This window comes from Elaeis guineensis, chromosome 2 (genome assembly GCF_000442705.2).
Source record: "Elaeis guineensis isolate ETL-2024a chromosome 2, EG11, whole genome shotgun sequence".
Classification (NCBI taxonomy): domain Eukaryota; kingdom Viridiplantae; phylum Streptophyta; class Magnoliopsida; order Arecales; family Arecaceae; genus Elaeis; species Elaeis guineensis.
Window position 1 is genome coordinate 15,495,699 of NC_025994.2, and position 18,108 is coordinate 15,513,806.

Below are 18,108 nucleotides of genomic sequence, written 5' to 3' on the forward strand. Positions count from 1 at the left end.
TAATTTTGAGGAGGATCATGTGAGGCGAGCTGTAGACACTCATTTATCGTTGCGTTTCAGAGATCATCACCATCACATGCATCAGTATTGGTATCATGTGGTGCAAGATCATAGGGAGGAGGCAGCTAGGCAGCAGCCCTATGATAGCATCACTGTGGATGACTGGACTGTCATATGTCGGTATTACGAGGATCCGGCATATCAGGTTACACATTTAAATTTTTTTTTTTAGAGTTTAATGATTGAATCATTTATTCTTAAATTAAATTTGTTATCTACTAATTTGACTGGTAACTGTATAGATAAGATGTATCCAAAATATCGTGAATCAGGCGAGACAGATCGTACCGCATTGTGGAGATTCAAGATCATTCACTTATCACATGGAGCACATGGTAGGTAATTTTAAATTTTTAATTAGCATATAATTTTATAGTTATTTAAAAATCTTTTAATTAATTCTTAATTTGCAGAGAGATGTTGAGAGTGGCGAGCTTCCTGGTAGGATCGATATCTACCAGTGGACCCACCAGCGACGATTAGGAGAGTGGACGATGGGGAGCCAGAAGCTCTTTGTAAATTTTTTTAATTATTTTTTCATTCACAGTCTGATTTTTATTATAAAATTAAAATAGCTATAATTTTAATTTTCAGGATCGCATGACAGATATGAGATCCCAGCCTACTTCTGAGGGCTCGACCGCACCCACAGATGATGAGATCTGTGATCAGGTGCTTGGTATGAGATCCCATTATGTTAGAGATCTAGGGTATGGGATCACTGCTCCCTCATCGTCATGCTCTCTAGGACTGACATCCATTCTATGTGCGAGGCTCGATTGACGGAGGTGCAGAAGCAGGCTGTCGTGGATCGATAGCAGGCTGAGCAACGAGCTCAGAGTTGGCTGCACACGTCGATGAGTATCAACAGCTCTAGATCCAGGTGATGGAGCGGATGGCACAAATAGAGCAGACAATACAGCTGATGAGGTAGCAGTAGATCGATCTGAGCTCTTTTGAGTGCTCTCCTTTTCTAGCTCATTCTCCAGATGCCGATACTTGATGGCTTCTTCATGTACTTTTTTATTTTTATTTAAATTTTTTTATAATTTTAATTTAATATAATAAAATAATAAAAAATTATTTATCTATTTATTATATAAATTTTTTATTTTAATTTTTTTAATTTATAAAAAATATTATAGATATAAATTAAAAAATATATTCATAAATTAATTTTTAAAAAAATATGATTAAATTATTAATGATGAAATTATTTTTGATAAAATATTGATTGTCAAAAATATTTTAGTATAATAATTTAATTTTTTAATAAATATAAAATTATTAAAATTTTATATATAATTAATAGCGATGAAAATTTATCATCACAAATAATTATTAGTGATAAAAATTTTTATCAAAAATTATTTTATTTATGATGTAAAATTTTTATCTCTAATATTATTTAATTTTATTTTTTAAATTTTTTTTATTAAATTAATAGCGATGAAAAATTTTTATCGATAAAAATTTTTCATTGCTAAAAGTTTTTAAAAATTTTATTTTAAAAAATATTTTAATTAAATTAATAGTGATAAAAAATTTTCATTGTAAAAAATATTTTTTACGATGAAAATTTTTCATCGCTAAAAATTATTAACAATTTTATTTCAAAAAATATTTTAATTAAATTAATAGTGATAAAAAAATTTTATTGCTATTAATGTTTTATTTTTTAGTGATGTTATAATTCATTGTAAATATTTTTTTTTATGATTAAAATTTTTTGATGAAAATATTTTAATGATGAAAATTATTCATCATGAATATCATTTATTAATGATGAAATATTTTTTTATCATAAAATATTATCAACGACATGATTATTTACGATGAATAATTAGTGATGAATATTTTATCATTAATAATTATTAACGATAAAAATAGATTATTAGTAATAAAAAAAATTTATCGCTAATAACCTATTTTGTTGTAGTGTGTCTAATGATGAGTACAAGACTGCACATATTTGTGTTTAATTTGTTAACTATCTAAGAAATTGTGCCATTTATCGAGTAAATATTAAAGATTTATATTATGAGTAAATGATTATATATTTATCTTAATAAGCTAACTATAATTAAATTATAGAAAATATGATGAATATATAACATAGCTGGACCCAAGTATAGATGTGAGGAGATAAAGTAATTACGTGGATGTGAGTTTGCGGAGTGGTGGAGCAGTTTATAAGTTCAAAATACTTTCAATTTTTTTTCTTGTTGTAGGATGATAATGTATGTACTGATCATTATTTCATTAATAGGTGATAAAAAAAAAGAATCAAGTAGATAGCCCCATCATATAAATAGCACAAGACCTTTCACGTATGGTAAAGTGCTATAAAGGATATTTTACAAATAGCTTCAACTTTTATATACAACTACAATAAGGGAAAGATATAATGAACAGTGGTGTTTGTGTAAAAGGAAGTTGCTATAATGACTATAAACATAACTGCTATGGCATGTTGCTGAGATACTAGAGCTGAAGTATTTTGATATTGAAAATAAGGTTGTCTTGTTCAAATATGATTGGTACGATATAGAAAAAGAGTTAAGAGTACATCCTCATCATGGTCTAGTTGAAATTAAACATAAATCTAGATTATCCACGAATGAGCCATTTGTATTGGCCCAACAGGCTCAACAAGTATATTACATGGATTATCTATCAAGAAATAGAGAAAGGAGAGATTAGTGGATAGTGTGCAAAACTAAAGTTAGAAGCAGAGTTGATCTTTTTTTAAGTGAAATATAAGATGAAAATATGATTTTCATGGTTGAAGTGATTTACCAAGAAGATGAGATGTCAATCCAAAGTTAGTTGTACCAATAATTGACCTTGATGATCCAAATGTACACATTGATAGAGATCATGTAGATATTATAGATGAAAAGGAAGAGCATAATTTGGTATGACCTATGAAAGAAGAGGAAGAAGAAGAAGAAAAATTTGAGGAGTTTGAAGATGAGCTTGAAGAAGAAGAAGATGAGGCTCAATTTTCTAATACTGATGATGACATGCATGATTGATTTGTCTATACTTTTCTTACAATTTTTTTTGTATTCATAGAATAGATTTGTATGATTGTATTTTGTATCTATCACATTGCCTATATGTGATTTTTTGATCTAGAATATATTTTATTTATTTACTCATTTGGCTACTATATATTGTAATTGATGCTTTATCTTTTATTAATCTCAGATTATTTCATCTTGAAGAAGTTTACCATATTTTTATGAATATTATCTCTTCATGCATATAACTAAGTATTTTAGACTTTAAGACAAAATAAAAAGCTGCTAACATATTATACAAATTTTTTTTTGGCTTGCAAGTACAATAGTTAGAGATGGTGCTGATAGATGAAACTCGATAAAAGATAGAATGATACGTTCAAAATTATGAGAAGGTCATGAAGAGGGATCCTCAAACTCATCACCAACACTATCTCTATGGTTGCATACAAAGACAGCCATTTCTCTAGATTAATATAAGGAACATGTTGATGGTGATAATGTTTCATCAATCTTGTTTAGGACAAGGGCATGAATCAAGGGACCCAAGTACCTATCGATTTTGCAAACCGACAATCATTAGAAATGATGAATGAAGGGTATTTTTGAAATTTAGTTATACATATATATGTGTACATATCATATTAATATATAAATTTATGTATCTTAAACTATATTTTATAATTTAATTGATTTCAACAGCTTTGTTGATCTTTCGATGACTCGCACCATCGTTGTGATGATAAAGTGGTACTTCTCACAAACTTAGAAGAAATGGACAATGGTGCCAATAGAGATTCATGACCTTTTGTGGAATAAATTTCAGATCATCTTTTATAGTTCAAGAGCAAAAGAAAAAAGAAAAAAATAAAAAAAATATTGATAGAATTTGGCAATATCTCTAAATAATTATGTGCAATTAGGAGAAGTCTTTCATTTTGATTTAAAAGATGACTTATATGATGTGAATGTATAATCTTTGGGATGTAAATGTATAATATTTGGATTAGTGGAATTATATTGTATTTAAAAAATTAATTTGGAAGCATTATGTTAATTATAATGCAGATTTAAAATTTGGTAGATGTTCAACTTTTAGAAAAGGTTCTGCAAGAATTTCATAAAATAAAGAATTACTTAGTTAATTTAGATTTGAATAAAATAATTATTTAGTTTTTTATGATAAATTTTTTAAAATTAAATCTTTTAGAGTTTTGTCAAGAGAAATACACATAGCTTGAGGACTAAACTTCGGAGGTTAAGCATATATGGAAGTAGATTTCTAAAAGATGATTTTTTAGTATGCTTAACCAAATAAGAAAAGATGTCTTAAAGAAGATCAGAGACAAAGAAGATATTCTTTAGGTCAAAGGTTATGGGTCTATTTGGATCGCATCGGATGTTTGAAATAAGTTGATTGATATATAGAATTCTCCAAAGTGGAAGGATAAATCAGAAACTACACGTAAGAACTAGATGATAGAGAAGGATAATGGAATCATTAAATATGCGGATGGTTCAATCATATTTTTACACATAAAAAAAGAATGGTGTATCAAACTATACTTTTTTACTTTAAAATATTTATCATTTAGTTATTTGTTTATTTATTTATACTTTCTTATAATTTTATTATTTCTTCTTTTTAGACTATAGAGTTGGGTAGGCCACCAATACAACTTGAGGCATTTGAGTAGACTTACAAATAAAAGAAAAGTTCGAGTGATTTTGTAGACGACAAGTCTAAAAGAGTTTCGGTAAGTTTACTTATTCTACTTCATGATAAATTTATTATTTATTAATATATTGTAACGAGTATTAAGTTAATATATTTCTAATAATTTTAAGAACAATATTTTGCTACTCTCATTGTTGAGTATGGCTTAGATGTCTCATCTCAACCCAAGTCTGATCTAGATGCATGGATCCAAGCAATTGGAGACCTAAATAAGGGAAGATTATATTGATTTGGATCTAGAGAAGATCCTAAGCTATTATTGGGATCTGCTGCTAGTTTCTATTCAGCAACATCGAGATATTCTGCTTCTTCGATACAACATCTTATTGAGGAGCAAATTTAGTATTTGATTACACAACAATATGATCAATGACAAAAGGAGATACGTCAGGAGCTGTAGTAAGAGATGGTTCAGATGAAAGAAACAATACAAGAAGAGATAAAGAAAATAATTCATGCTATAATGTTGAAGCTCAACTAATCACGTGCCTCTTAGCCTGATCATGACCATTCAGATATGTGATATATTTGAGATTCTAAATTATTTTATTATGAGATATTTTAGGAAAACATAATGTAATATTTTGCTATTATGAGATAATTTAATTTTTATCTTGATGTTTATATTTTTTGAGAAAAATATAATGTAATGAATGAATGAAGAAATATGAATGGTTTATTGGATATTTTATAATTATTTTTGAAAAAAATAAATTTAATGATGAATTAGTAATGAAAATTATGATAGATTTGTAACAAAATTTTGTGATGGAATTCTATGATGGATTTATGATAGAAATTTATGATGGATTTGTTCTGAATATTATCATGGATTTGTGATGAATCAATGATGGAATATTGTGACGAACAATCCGTCACAAATTTTTATCACTAATCCATCATAAATTTTCATCATCAATTTTTGTAACAAAATTTCATCATAAAATCCTGTCACAAATTGTGACAGATTTTGTTCTGAATTTTATTTACTATTTGTGATGAAAATTTCTGTCATAATTTTTTTGTGACTAGATTTTCAGTGATGGATTTTTCTATCACAAAATTGATCACAAAAATTATTTATGATGGATTTTTAGGTTTCAATGATAAAAAAATCTGTCACTAAAGTCTTGTTTTGTTGTAGTGCTCTTTTCTAAAGTCAGTACCATATTTTCATATTTGCATCTCCTTTCTTTTTAATGAATGTTATCCCTTATTTCTTTTTAGTTTAGTCACTTAGTTATCACTCTCCAAGTAAGAAGTATCTTAGTAGTGACAATTCTTGAAGGTTCAAGATAAAGTTGCAAATGAGTCGAGCCACTCGAGCTCGACTTGAGTCAAAGCTCAACTCAATTATTATCAAGCTCGAGTAGTTCGAATAATTTTTCGAGTCGAGCTCGAGTAGCAAGATACTCGGTTCAAAAGCTCGCGAGCTTACTTGAATTTATATATATATTTAGTAATATTATTTATTTATAATATATATATTATATATTAATATATATATTATTATTAGACTAAGGCTTGAACTCGAGCTCAAGTATGGCTCAATTGATATTCGAGTCGAGTCAAGTTGATCTCGAATTTTGTCTATCTTTTATCGAGCCAAGTTTGAGCTTGGGATGTTAAAGCTCGGTCGATCTCGAGCTAAGTTTCGAGCTCGAATATTTTGAGTCGAGTTGAGTCGAGTTTGAGCTTTTAACTTCTCGACTCGACTTGAACCCCTAATTCAAGGTAATAGAACTTATTATTGATTTTCTATCCTTTTCAGTTATCACTACCTGGTATCACTCCCCAGGTAGGAAATATCTTAATAGTAAAAATTTTTGAAGGTTCAAAATAATAGAACCTATTACTGATTCTCTATCCTTTTTAGTTCAAACCAGTGACATGCTTGATTAGCCTAATCAAATATCTTGACTTAAGAAGGTAGTCGAGCGGGTTTTTTTGGTTATCTGATTCATTCTAAATCATAATAGGATCCATTTAGTATATTTTATAGGATTTGAGATTTAAAATTAAAATATATTTGAATTTGAAATTTGTCTTTCGAATATCCGCTATTTATATCTGATTGAATATATATTATACTTTTTTTATAAAATCTGATTATATATATTTTAATAATATATATATATATAATAGGAGGACGAAAGTATTTGAACTCAAAATCTTTGGATAGCCGAACCAATATCTTAACTAATAAGGCATATATATTGGAGACTTTTGATGGCCGGTAGGTCTCACTTTTTCGAACCTTCGATTTCAATGGCGGAGCTTCACGTCGCTTGGGCTGGCATTACCTTTGCTACGCTGCAGCTTCATGCAGAGAGGATTTTTCTGGAGGATGACTCTACTATCGTTATTTCGTGGATTCAGGAAGATGCCAGACAGCTCAAGGGTCATCTGCTTATCCAGAATGCCTGAATCTCTTTTCACTAATCTGTTGCAGTGCGAGTCCGGCATATCCATCGAAAGACAAATATTGCAGAGATTGGGTGGCAGCTTTTGTTGCTGAGCACTCCAGCAATTGGCTGTGGAGACAAGATGATGACTGTCCACTGGCTCTACATAATTTTGTGTATCTTAATTTTTGCGGCTGCTCTCGCATCATATTGGTATGACCGTCCATTTGTATTAAATAAAAAAAAAGAGGACATATATATTAGTTGGTTGATATCATATTCATTCTCTTTAAACTCCTACATATAAATCGCGTCACAAAGCCCGTTGCAAGCCTCTCATCTGATTCAGACTCCTCAGGCGGAAAAAAAACAGAGGGAAAATCGGGGAAAGACAATAGGAAAAATCAACGAAATAAAAGAAAGACGGAAAAAATTAAAAGGTAAGAACTTTATCCTCATAGATTATTATTTTTTTTAATTCTTTTTGCTTCTTTTTCTTTTTATTTCATCATTTTTTTGGGAGATCTGTGGAAGGAGAGCACCTGAGGGAGATCGGAGGGGTTTCTTAGGTTGCGGTTGGGGTTTTCTCTCAAGCATATGGGATTTGCATGAGTTGGTTCCATGAGGTTACACTATTCGATACTATCTGATTCTTGACCCAACTTCTCTTGCAGTCAAAAAAGGTGAGTAGCAGCTTCAAAATATTTAGGTTGCGTTTGGTAACCGACAATCTATTTATATTGTGAATAATTTAAATCGAATCTACTGAATAATTATATTTAATATTTATTTTTAATAATAATCTATCTTACATTAGTAATTTGAATTATCTTCCGTCAGGCAATTTAGATTGCCTGAGAAATTGGTGGCCACCCAGATTACCGTCGGTAATCCGATAATAATTATTTTGAATAAAATTGGCCCCTGCCGTTTTCTCTTCCGTGAAAGCGAAACCCACGCCCGCTTCTCTTCTCCTCTCCTCCCACGCCGCCGGTAAGCTGCCCTCACACCTCCGGGAAGATCGCCGCCGTTCTAGCCGTCGCCGGTGACTGGTAAGATTTTTTTTCCGTATAGAACCTCCCCCATCCCCTCCGCCGCCGTCCTCAGCGCCCCCTCCCACCCCCCGGCCCCGCCACCATCCTCCCAGGCCCCCCCCCACCGTCTCCGCCACCGTCTTCTAGGGCCCCCCCTCCCCTCCGTGGTATTTTTTTTTTTCATATAAAACCTCCCCCCTCCCCTCCGCCACCGTCCTCTCAGCGTCCCCTCCCCCCTCCGGCCCCGCCACCATCCTCCCAGGCGCCCCCCCCACCGTCTCCGCCACCGTCTTCTAGGGCCCCCCCTCCCCTCCGCCACCGTCCTCGCAGCATCTCCTCCCCCCTCAGGCCCGCCACCATCCTCTCAGGCCCCCCCTCCTCTCCACCACCGTCTTCTCAGGCCCCCCCCCCCACTCCGCGGTAACAATTTTTTTTTTCCTTATAAAACCTCCCCCCCCACCCCTCCATCACCGTCCTCTCAGGGGCCCCCCTTCCCTCCGCCACCATCCTCTCAGGACCCCCCTCCCCTCCACCGTAAGATGCCCCTCAGCCCCACCCGACGACCCCCCCCCCCACCCAACACGCCTCCATTCCCGTCTCCTCCTCTCCCTTCATCTTATCCAACCTCCTCTGTTCCCTTATTAATTTTAAATTTTATATTAGTTTAACATATAATTTGCTGAAATATTTACTAAAATTTGATGAAATATATTACTGAAAAATATGTTATTTTTCTTGTCATAATACTCTGATTTAGATGGATCGATTGTTAGAAGAGTTGCTTCCAAAATTAGCATCTATCATTGCAATGTACATCAACCTTCATAGGGCCATTGTTTCGTTAACTGATATATTGCATACATATTGTGTTAATTTATTGATTAGGAGAAGTAACAAGAGAAAAAGGATTGATCTTGGTGAGTATGATAGACACAAGATTAGGAAAATTAGTTTAAAGAAGATTGTATTTGATTCTGAGCTGGCATGTACACAAAATACGCGCATGGATAGGAGAAGTTTCCATGCATTATGTGATATGTTACAAAGTACTGAAAGATTATCGAGTACCAAAAATATGTGTGTTGAGGAGATAGTTGCTATATTTTTACATATATGTGCTCATCATGCTAAGAATAGAGTCATTAAAAGATAGTTTGTAAGGAGTGGTGAGACAATTAGTAGGCAGTTTATAGCTGTACTGAAGTCTATTCTTCTTTGCCATGAAATATTGCTCAAGAAACTAGAGCCCGTTCCTGATAACTCAACTGACTACAGATGGAAATTGTTCAAAGTAATTTTTCTAATTATGTGGATAAATATTATGTTACTTTTAAATTATTTAAGGAATACTTTATATCAACATAATAATAATAATATTTTTTTTATTGTAGAATTGTCTAGGTGCCTTAGATGGGACATCCATTAGATGCACTGTCGTTGACATTGACAAGCCTAGGTACAGAACAAGGAAAGGTGAAATAGCTATGAATATTCTAGGAGTTTGTAGTCAAGATATGCAATTCATCTATATTTTATCTAGTTGGGAAGGATCAGCTACAGATGGTAGAGTACTAAGAGATGCATTATCAAGAAGAAGAGGTTTAAAAGTACCACAAGGTAATAGTTCTAGTTATTTCAAACTTGTTTTCATCTATATATTGAACTTATTTTCTAACAAGATTTTTACTTATGTTAGGTTTTTATTACTTGTGTGATGCTGGATATACAAATGGAGAAGGATTTTTAACTTATGTTGGTTTGAATCCTAGTTAGGACATTTATGTTGCTAGTTGTGGTTGTCTTTGATGCATGGTTGTTTAGTTGGTTTATCTATGATAGTTTGGTATGAACATTTGGTTAGCTAGCGGATAGTTTTATTAGTAGTTTTGGATTTGAACATACTAACTTTTGTGTTGTGTAGTTGTTCTAACAAACTACAAATGCTTTTTGCTGAGATAGTTGGGAGTATTTTGAAATTTCAAAAGATGATATTTATATTATGTTACTGTTTAGATTGTTGTTAGATTGTTTATATTATGTTACTATTCAGTTTGTTATGGGATTGTTGTTGGATTGTACACAATGCTGATACAAGCAACATGTAAAGTTTGGCAAGGAATACTCCTTGCTTCCAATCATGGTTGCCTTTCTAGATGTGAAATCTCAAAAAAAAAAAAGAAGGAATTTTGATCAAAGATATTAAGTGTCAAATAGTCACAAGATCTAAAGTAAGTTATTGACAAAGTCATTACAAATAATGAGCACTGAAACATAAAGTCAAATATTCAATCACTATAAAAAATTAAAATCATAAAATTTGATTTAGGGGTGTTTTGGGAATTTGATGTTACATTACTGGTAATCTGATTATCATACCAAACACAGTAATCAACATTACTGCAATATTATCTGTGTATACCAAACATAGTAATTAAGATTACTGGTAATTTAATCGGTGGCAATCTATCTTGCGGGCAATCCATATTACCTTTCAGGATTGCCTGGCAATGCACCAAACGCAACCTAAAGGCTATCAAATGAATCAAGTAGCATGAGAAAGCTGGAATTAAGCTCAACTCAAGACTAAACTTTCCCAGTTTGAACTAGAAAAATGAGCTTGAAATAAATTTCTAGTCAAGCCAAAGATCAATGCTACTCAGCTTGATAAGACATAAATACATGTATATCATATATATATATTGTATATTATATGAATGTGAGTCATGAGGTTAAGGCTTTAATTAATGTATTTTATGATTTCGTTCAATCAACTAAATACTAATACATGCTTGAATCAAGCTTGAATTGAGGTTGATTCAAGTTTGAATTGATTTCAACTCATTTTAGGATATTATCAAGATACTTAATTGCACTTTTGTATTTAGCTTAGTTTGAAGTTAAGCTGGATTGAGCTCAAATAATGATAAACAAATCAAGCTTGATCTCAAACTTCAAGCTCTTTCTATTTGTACCTTAATACTGTATATAAGCGAAGGATATGATACCTAAGTTAATGTTGAGGCCTTTGCTAAATATTAATATCAAACTAAGCTTGATCAGACCTAAGCTTGTTCAAGCTGCACGATGCACATTTGCACCTTGACCATGTTTTAGGAGAACCATAAGATGTATCTCAGCTGTCTTTCTTTATGATATATGGTATGTTCATCTTCGATTTCACTTCACTATATAACTTCTGCAAGTTCTCTTAGTTTCTGTGCTACTTTACCTTATGCTGTTGGAATCATTCCAACCTTCTTCATCTTATGGTATTGCTATTACATGAATCCTTAGCACATATTTTTTGATGTTGGTTTGCAGACTTTGTGCTATAGGCTCACCCATATCCCTGAAAGTTATGTTGGGCTGTATGTATGATATTGCAGTTAGTGTAATTCTTTGTAACACTCTTTTATTTGGAATCTATCGGCAAGCTCCTCTTTTTAGGCTCACATCTATTTCCTGTTTGAGGTTTTGTCTGCGAGAAAATAGAAACTGCTCTGTAGTGTATTTCATTGCTCAAAGAAGAATGTCTCATTGATTCTTCATTCCCCCATCAATCTTTCTCTATCAGTTGGTTATTGGAATAATATTCCCCCAAAACACACAGCAGAAACACATATAATCAGTTTAAACGATTATTCTACATAATATGCAGGATCTGGATATATGTAGTTACATGATATATTCTTAATGGATGTATTCAAATATTTTTTTGATGATTAATTACATACAGCTATTTTACAATTCCTTTGATAGTTCATAATTGATTAACATCCCATTCCCTATTATATCTTGAAGCACCATAGATGTCGAGCTGGAGGAAGCTATGGGTGTCCGGCCTCTCTCTTCTTTGCCGACGATATCATCTTCCTCCCGATCTCCACCTTGGTCTCCGATCAGCAAGGGTTCTTATGTGCTCCCTCCCTCGCCCCTTCACTTCCTGCAGTGGCCACCACCGTCCCTTCCCGGAATCTAGGGTTTTTGGGAGGTTCTGCTTCTCGTCGGAGTCCAGTAATGGCAGGTGCTGGAATTGTGGTGCTGCGGCAGCCTTGGCTGAGCCATTCCTGTCTTGCAGGGCATGTGGAAGTGTGCAACCAGTTGACCAATCTGTGGACTATTTCCAGATTTTTGGACTGTAAGTATTCTTTGAACTTGTTAGGGTTTTGCTGTTTTTTTTTTTTTAATCCTAATTGCTTTCGGTTGTAATATTGTTAAAAACTTCAAATTTTTGGTAGAGGTGGGATAAAATCACATTTTGTTTTTTCTTGAAAAAAATTGTCATGGTTGGGGGAAGTTGATGGCAACTTGGATGCACATATAGAACTTACCTCCCTAAGTTGGATTATTTTTTCTTTCTTTTATTTTGATTTGCTGAGTATTGAGTGGTGAATTGTTAAGAAAAAGCATTATTAACTTGGGTCTCATCCTTTGATAATGAAGTACAAATTAGATTAGATGAGTAGCAATTGCCAGTCGGAAAGTTTGTGCAGGATGAAGGCAGTCAGAATGTGTTCTCCTGTAATACCATATGGGTAGGTTCCTTAGAATGCTTTCATAATCAAACTATTCAGTTGGAGAACTGGAATAAAGTGAAAAAGTGGAAATAAAGCTTGAGAGATATAGGCAAATTCTTCGCAAATAATTTCAACCGTATCCTTTTCCACTTGGAGGAAAATAATTTCAAGGTGCTGACAAAAGAGACTTTAGGTATGAGTTAGCCATCAACTCGTTGAAGCCATATTCATGATTTGGATTAGGTTTCATAAACCAAAATCAGTGTTTTTTACAAGTCAAGGCTCCATTGTTTTTGGTGGATTGTTATGCCATCTCATAATATTAATCACATTATACATTTGTTTGGAGGAATTCTTCTCTAGCTTGTTTTCCATTAGATTTGAAGAAGCCTTTTATAACATGGGTTATTGCTGGTCCAGTGGGTACTGAAAGCTAGTAGGCTTTCATACTTGAGAATATTGCTTTGTGTTGCTTCATTTGGAGCAATGTTTGAAGTTCTGGTGGGACGGGGGCCGTCCTGGCTGTCCCATTCCATTTCTTTGAGATTTCGGGATTGGGGACGGGTGCGAAATCCCGAAACGCATTTCCGGTCTTAGTCCCGATCGTCCCGTCTTCATCTTAGCCGAATTAGGCATCGGTACGGTTGTCCCGATCGTGCTCTGATTTTTTCTTTCCTTCTGTCGAATGCCGATGATGCTTCGAACGGCCCATTCATTGCATGGGGGCGGGAGGAAGAAAAAGGGATTACTGATCTTTTTCTTTTCTGCTGGTGCGTCGGCGTCAGCATCATCATCGGAGGGAGTGCGGCCTCCGCCCTTCGATTTTGGTTTTTCGAGAGCAAAGTACGTCGAGAGGGAGGATAACTAGGGAAGGAGAAGGGAGGGAGGCCGTCGGATTTTCTGACAAGGAGCAAACCGAGAGGGAGGAGGGAGAAGAGAGGACCGGAGGGGAAAGAAAGAGGGTTCGGGGCCTTTGGGCTCAGGTATGGAGTTTTCTCCATGGGTTATGCGATGCGGTTGCACAACATCATCTGTTCAATTGCCCCACTGGCCACACAGCTCTCAAAGCAATCCGTGATTTCTTTGCGCCCACACCCCAGGCCCCACATAGCTTTGATCGCTCTATTTGAACATCGTGCCCAGATAGCTCTTAAAGCACTCCTATAGTCCTACCATCCTCCCGTTGCAACTTGTAACCAAAAAAAAAATCATAGAAAAAATCATCATACCATCATACCCATGTTTTGAGACTTTGAGCTTTTGACTCCATTCATGGCCATATAACTCTCAAAATACTCTCACAAAAAAAATCATCATACCATCCCGATGATCGAACTTTAAATCCGACAATAATAGCAGTATTTATGTGAAAAGGAAGGATAGCGTTTTAGACAAATCCGCATGGCCGATCTATTATAAATATATTATTTTTAAAGTTCAAATATATTTAAACAATAAATAGCTTAGTAAAACTTCAAGATAAATTCAAAAAAAAATTATATATATAAGAGTGTCCAAGCATGTATCAGGACGCTTGATCGGGAAAGCCACCGGGATGGGGCGAGAAGCAGGGGGTCCGTTCCGAGCGAAATCAGGACGCCCCCATCCTATAGGATTTAAAATCTTGGTTTGGAGTATATATTAATACAAGAAGTGACATGTTGTTGACCACCGTTTAGCCCTGAGGGGACTGTTGATTAAGAGATCCAAATGTTTAGGCGATGGACCAGTTCATTGTAGACTAAGAATGGGCTAAACCACCAACTAAGAGACCAACTGAGGAAGATTAAAGAAGCAAAAACCAAGCTTCTATGCCTCATGTTATTAGGAGAACCATATGTAATTTGTAAAAATCATAACTATTTTTTCTGTATTTTTTCATTCAGTTTTCCCATCCTCCCCCCTTCTCTTGCTAATGAAATGACACCTCTTTGCATAGATGATTACAAGCCTAAATGCAATTAATTTGCAGAAATTCTGCTATATGCACAAATTAGATAACTTGTGTGTACATGGTTATATATAATTTTCCAGATTATTATATCCTTATTACTAGTCATACTCGTGATGTGTGTACTAGTGGTTGCACATGTGTGCACATGTGTGGAGGGCTGTGAAGGGGCTAAGTTATTGGTTTGCCTTAGTAGGGAATGAGTTCTAACAGCATTTTATTGTTATTTCCATTTTTGTTCTTTAAAAATAATGGTATGAGTTTATTTAATAATTGTATACTAGTCTAATGAACAGTGGAAAAGTTTTGTCATGAGAGTTGCTAATCACTTCTTGAAATCACTTTTCTCTGCATTGTTGAATATATTATGTCTTTGTTTTGCTTTAAATAGGGAAAAGGGATATGATATACAGGATGACAATCTAGAAGGCAAGTACAAAGATTGGCAAAAGAAATTACATCCTGATTTAGTTCATTTAAAATCTGAGGTTGGACCACCTAGTCACAAACTTCAGAGTCATATTATGATTTATGTTTTGAATATATTATACTGAATTAATATTTGTCCTCAATATTATCTAGAAAGAAAAGACTTTTGCTGCTAACCAGTCTGCTCGAGTGAATGATGCATACCGCACAATCAGTAAATCACTGTCGAGGGCAGTATACTTGGTAGGCCTTTTATGTTCTTGAACTCTTTCCCATTTTTATGATACTTCTTTTTATTCTTTCTCTGCTCATTGTTTTGTAGTTCTCTATGGTAATTTCTTGCTTGTTCAGCAGCTCAATTATAGAGCACCATATTTGCCCGTCTGTTTTAATTTTAGTAACTCAACGCTTGTCATGTTCAAATGAAAAAGATATTGGGATATTAGCAATTCTTCACTATTGTGGAGAAATTTGTGAGGACCTAAGAAGTGCAGTTCTGTAAACAACTAGGAGACTTAAAAGTTTTGTTGCATCAGTATCCACATGTATGATGTGTCAGTTACCAATATTTCTTGGATATGGTGAGCGTGTTTAAGATAGTTATTTTAAGATATCATTATTTTAAAGATCAGAAAAATATTGACACAAGTGGGATTCCTCCAGGGATTTTTTTTTTTGCTTTTTGAAGTGATACATGTGGACATTTTCATGATGGACATAATGGATGGTCAGGGTTGGAGTTTGTGATGTTATTGTTATGGAATGTAGTATGTATATTAGACGACTTCACGATGTTTATGTATGTTGATGTTATTGTATGGAGTTCTATGTTTTATTATAACCTAATATGCTTTCTGAATGCCTTTTTTACATACTATACATACAATACATATTTGTTACCGTATGTCAGACTTGTGGTATCCATTTTTTTCAAGATTTCTTGTGTTAGTATATCTGTATTTTCCTGTATCCATATGCCTTCTTCATGTCCATGCTTCATAGATAACTTATTTGTAAAAGAGATTTCACATGTATTAAATGAATCAGACCCTCAAACTAGAAAAGTCTACAAAGATCAACTTAGTACCACTATAGGATCTTACTTTGGCATAACAGGGTAACCATAGGGATGCTTTGTTGTCGAATGCCATGTTACAGGTGGTGTTTTGAAATGGTTGGGGTCAACTTTTCCCTGCTATTGGTCCACACAGAACTTGATTGAATTTGGAAGTAATCTCATGTGTGGTTGTTGTTTTGGAATAGATTCTTGAAAGAGAATGAAGGTATTTAAATTATCAGTTATTTAACAAAGTATTCTCACGGAAATAACAGAGCCTATTGATAGAAAATACTAAGAGAAGCAAAAAAAGGGATTAAGACAATTTGTTACTACAATTTAAGTTGGAAGTAGTAAATGATATGAGGAAAGGTGTACCTTGTGGCTAGATTACTTGGCCAGTGTCAACCTAGGCTGACAGTTATTTACTCAATTTCATGAGGACCAACCTTACATGTTATGTTGTTTGTAATAAATTGTGCACGTTTATTGTTCCTTGGGTTGTGTAGTCATGCGGCTCATTTTTCTAGTTTCTTACCAATATCATCCTTTCATTGTTTGTGGCATGACTAACTGCAACTAACCAAACATTAAATTAAAGCTATTGCATGAGTACAGGTTATTACAGTTTGCTCATTGTTTCTAGTTTCTTACCCATATCATCCTTTCATTGTTTGTGGCACGACTAACTGCAACTAACTAAACATTAAATTAAAGCTATTGCATGAGTACAGGTTATTACAGTTTGCCTTTTTACATGACAAGAATAAAAGATATTATTTTGGTATCTATTTACATGAATCCTGTGCTATTACAAAAAAGCCTTACAAAAGAGTGGCATATATCATCTAGCTTATGTGGTGCAGTTATTTAAAAGACCACGCTGGTAGAGTTGCATTAGCAGTGTTTTTGTGTGACATTTCCGTATGGCACAAACTTGTTTTGTTGTTACAAGTTTCAACACAACAAATTGCCTGACATTTTTGGAAGTTTCTTGATGTCTAGTGACTTCTGACAGATGCGACTCGAGGGTGTACATGTTGATGAAGAAAAAACAGTCATGGATCTGGATCTGCTTTCTGAGGTAATCTGCTGCAGATTCTTATTTAGTGCAGGGAAAATTTAAGCATTATGGATTTTTTTGACAGGGTTGTCTCTCCTACCATGTGTGCCCAAAATTTTTTTGATGCTATGTACAGTCTGCCCTTGCTACTATTATCCCTTCATGCAAACTTGATATCCATTGATACCTTCTTTTCTTGATAAAACAAAAAGGTTTTCATTAATTAACAATAGTCTTCAACCTACTGACGTGCACAGATGATGGAGATCCGAGAAGCTGTTGAAGAGGCCAGTGATTCTCATGCTCTAAGGCAGTTACAGTCTCAGGTTTATCAGATTGGTATTTGCATTTCCAAAGGATATGTTATATTTCCTAACCAATATGCCTAATTATCATCTCTCTTTTCCCTGATCTAATTCTTGTTGTAGATAAAAAGAAAATTTGAAGCTTGGTCAAACTCTTTTTTGGAAGCTTTCAAAAGGAAAGACTTTGATGATGCAATAAATTCAATACAGAGAATGAGATATTATGATCGGGCAATTGAAGAGATTATAAAGAAGCTTTGATTTTAGTTCTTATGTAAGATTATTGTTAATCAAGTCAGATTAGAAGGTCAGCTTGAAGTTGTTGTTGGAAAGGTCCGCGGATTATGGCCTTACCAAGGTGGAGGTAAGAGTGTTTTTTCCCCCTCATATCAATGAGAGTTGATTACAATCTCATCTCAATAATGTTATGGAGCATACCTATGAAGTGTTAACAATTTGCTGTTTCATCAAAAAACCCTTGATTCAACTGTACCGTTCACAAAATAGCCTTTTTTAAGGCACT

The 18,108-nt window shown here is 33.9% G+C and overlaps 1 protein-coding gene across 5 annotated transcripts; it reads left to right on the forward strand.

Moving 5' to 3' along the window:
* Positions 1-8,122: 8,122 nt before the first annotated feature.
* Positions 8,123-17,945, forward strand: LOC105059589 (iron-sulfur cluster co-chaperone protein HscB homolog). Of its 5 annotated transcripts, none has more exons than XM_073251605.1 (8): positions 8,145-8,281; positions 9,655-9,880; positions 12,073-12,401; positions 15,123-15,219; positions 15,314-15,403; positions 17,236-17,301; positions 17,538-17,606; positions 17,709-17,945. In XM_073251605.1, exons 3-8 carry the CDS (start codon positions 12,073-12,075, stop codon positions 17,844-17,846), a joined length of 789 nt encoding a protein of 262 aa, XP_073107706.1. In that variant the 5' UTR covers positions 8,145-8,281; positions 9,655-9,880; the 3' UTR covers positions 17,847-17,945. The 5 variants fall into 5 exon arrangements, with proteins under 5 accessions (XP_010941242.1, XP_010941269.1, XP_010941251.1 ...); XM_073251604.1 differs by having other exon boundaries at positions 8,146-8,281; positions 12,065-12,401; XM_010942940.3 differs by lacking the exon at positions 9,655-9,880 and having other exon boundaries at positions 8,123-8,281; positions 12,065-12,401.
* Positions 17,946-18,108: the final 163 nt, after the last annotated feature.

Bases quoted from the DNA above. Each gene is read 5' to 3' on its own strand.
- LOC105059589 (XM_010942940.3), top strand. From the start codon at position 12,073: ATGTCGAGCTGGAGGAAGCTATGGGTGTCCGGCCTCTCTCTTCTTTGC. The intron at 12,402-15,122 runs GTAAGTATTCTT...TGCTTTAAATAG, and splicing joins TATTTCCAGATTTTTGGACT to GGAAAAGGGATATGATATAC. The intron at 17,607-17,708 runs GTTTATCAGATT...TTCTTGTTGTAG, and splicing joins TAAGGCAGTTACAGTCTCAG to ATAAAAAGAAAATTTGAAGC.